General features: G+C 69.1%; 1 protein-coding gene across 1 annotated transcript in view; it reads right to left on the minus strand.

Moving 5' to 3' along the window:
* CNGA4 (cyclic nucleotide gated channel alpha 4) overlaps positions 1-117 on the minus strand; it is a 5,363-nt gene extending 5,246 nt beyond the window's left edge. The window contains exon 1 of the mRNA XM_017744484.1: positions 62-117. Coding sequence (XP_017599973.1) covers positions 62-117 — 56 coding nt within the window. The remainder of the gene's footprint in view (positions 1-61) is intronic.
* Positions 118-656: the final 539 nt, after the last annotated feature.

The following is a 656-nucleotide window of genomic DNA, read 5'->3' on the forward strand; positions in this document are numbered from 1 at the left end:
GCGGGGGGCCCGCGGCCCCGGCTCGGGGGCAGCTCCGGGCTGTGACAGCCCCTTGCCTCACCCGGACCACCGGCGCCTCCCGGCGACCCCCACACCGTGCTCCGTTTCCCGGTGCATCGGAGGGGCCGGCGATCATCACCCACAACTTCCTGGCACTGGGTGCCATCCTCTGTGCATGGTGGCCGTGCCCCCGGTGTCCCTGTCCTTGCCCTGGTGGCACCTGGTTGTCATCCTGTGCCCTCTGTGTCCCTGCCTGCAGCGTCCCTTTCCCTGGTCTGGTGGCACCTGGTCACCCCCCAGTGCTCTGGCTACTTTGTGCCTGGGCCGAGGCTGCTCCCCCATCACAGCCCCTCCGGGTGGCACTGGGGTGCCCCTGCTGTGGTGCCATGGCCCCGTGCTGTGCCCCAGTGGCTGGGTCCTTCGGCACGTGGCGGGCACGGCCAGGTTGGGTTGTGGGGGCACTGGTGCTGGTGACAGCTGGTGTCCCTGTCCCAGCAGCATGGCTCTGGCTGCGTGTCAGATGAGTCCCTGCACTAGGGACGTCACGGTGTGCCACATCGTGGCCTTTGCCTCAGTGTTCCTGTGGGGCCGCAGTGCCAGGTCCCAGGGCTGGCACTGCCCCGGCATTCAGCGGGTCTAACTTTAGCCGCACACCG

The sequence above is a fragment of the Corvus brachyrhynchos genome, unplaced genomic scaffold (genome assembly GCF_000691975.1).
Source record: "Corvus brachyrhynchos isolate BGI_N302 unplaced genomic scaffold, ASM69197v1 scaffold511, whole genome shotgun sequence".
Taxonomy (NCBI): Eukaryota; Metazoa; Chordata; class Aves; order Passeriformes; family Corvidae; genus Corvus; species Corvus brachyrhynchos.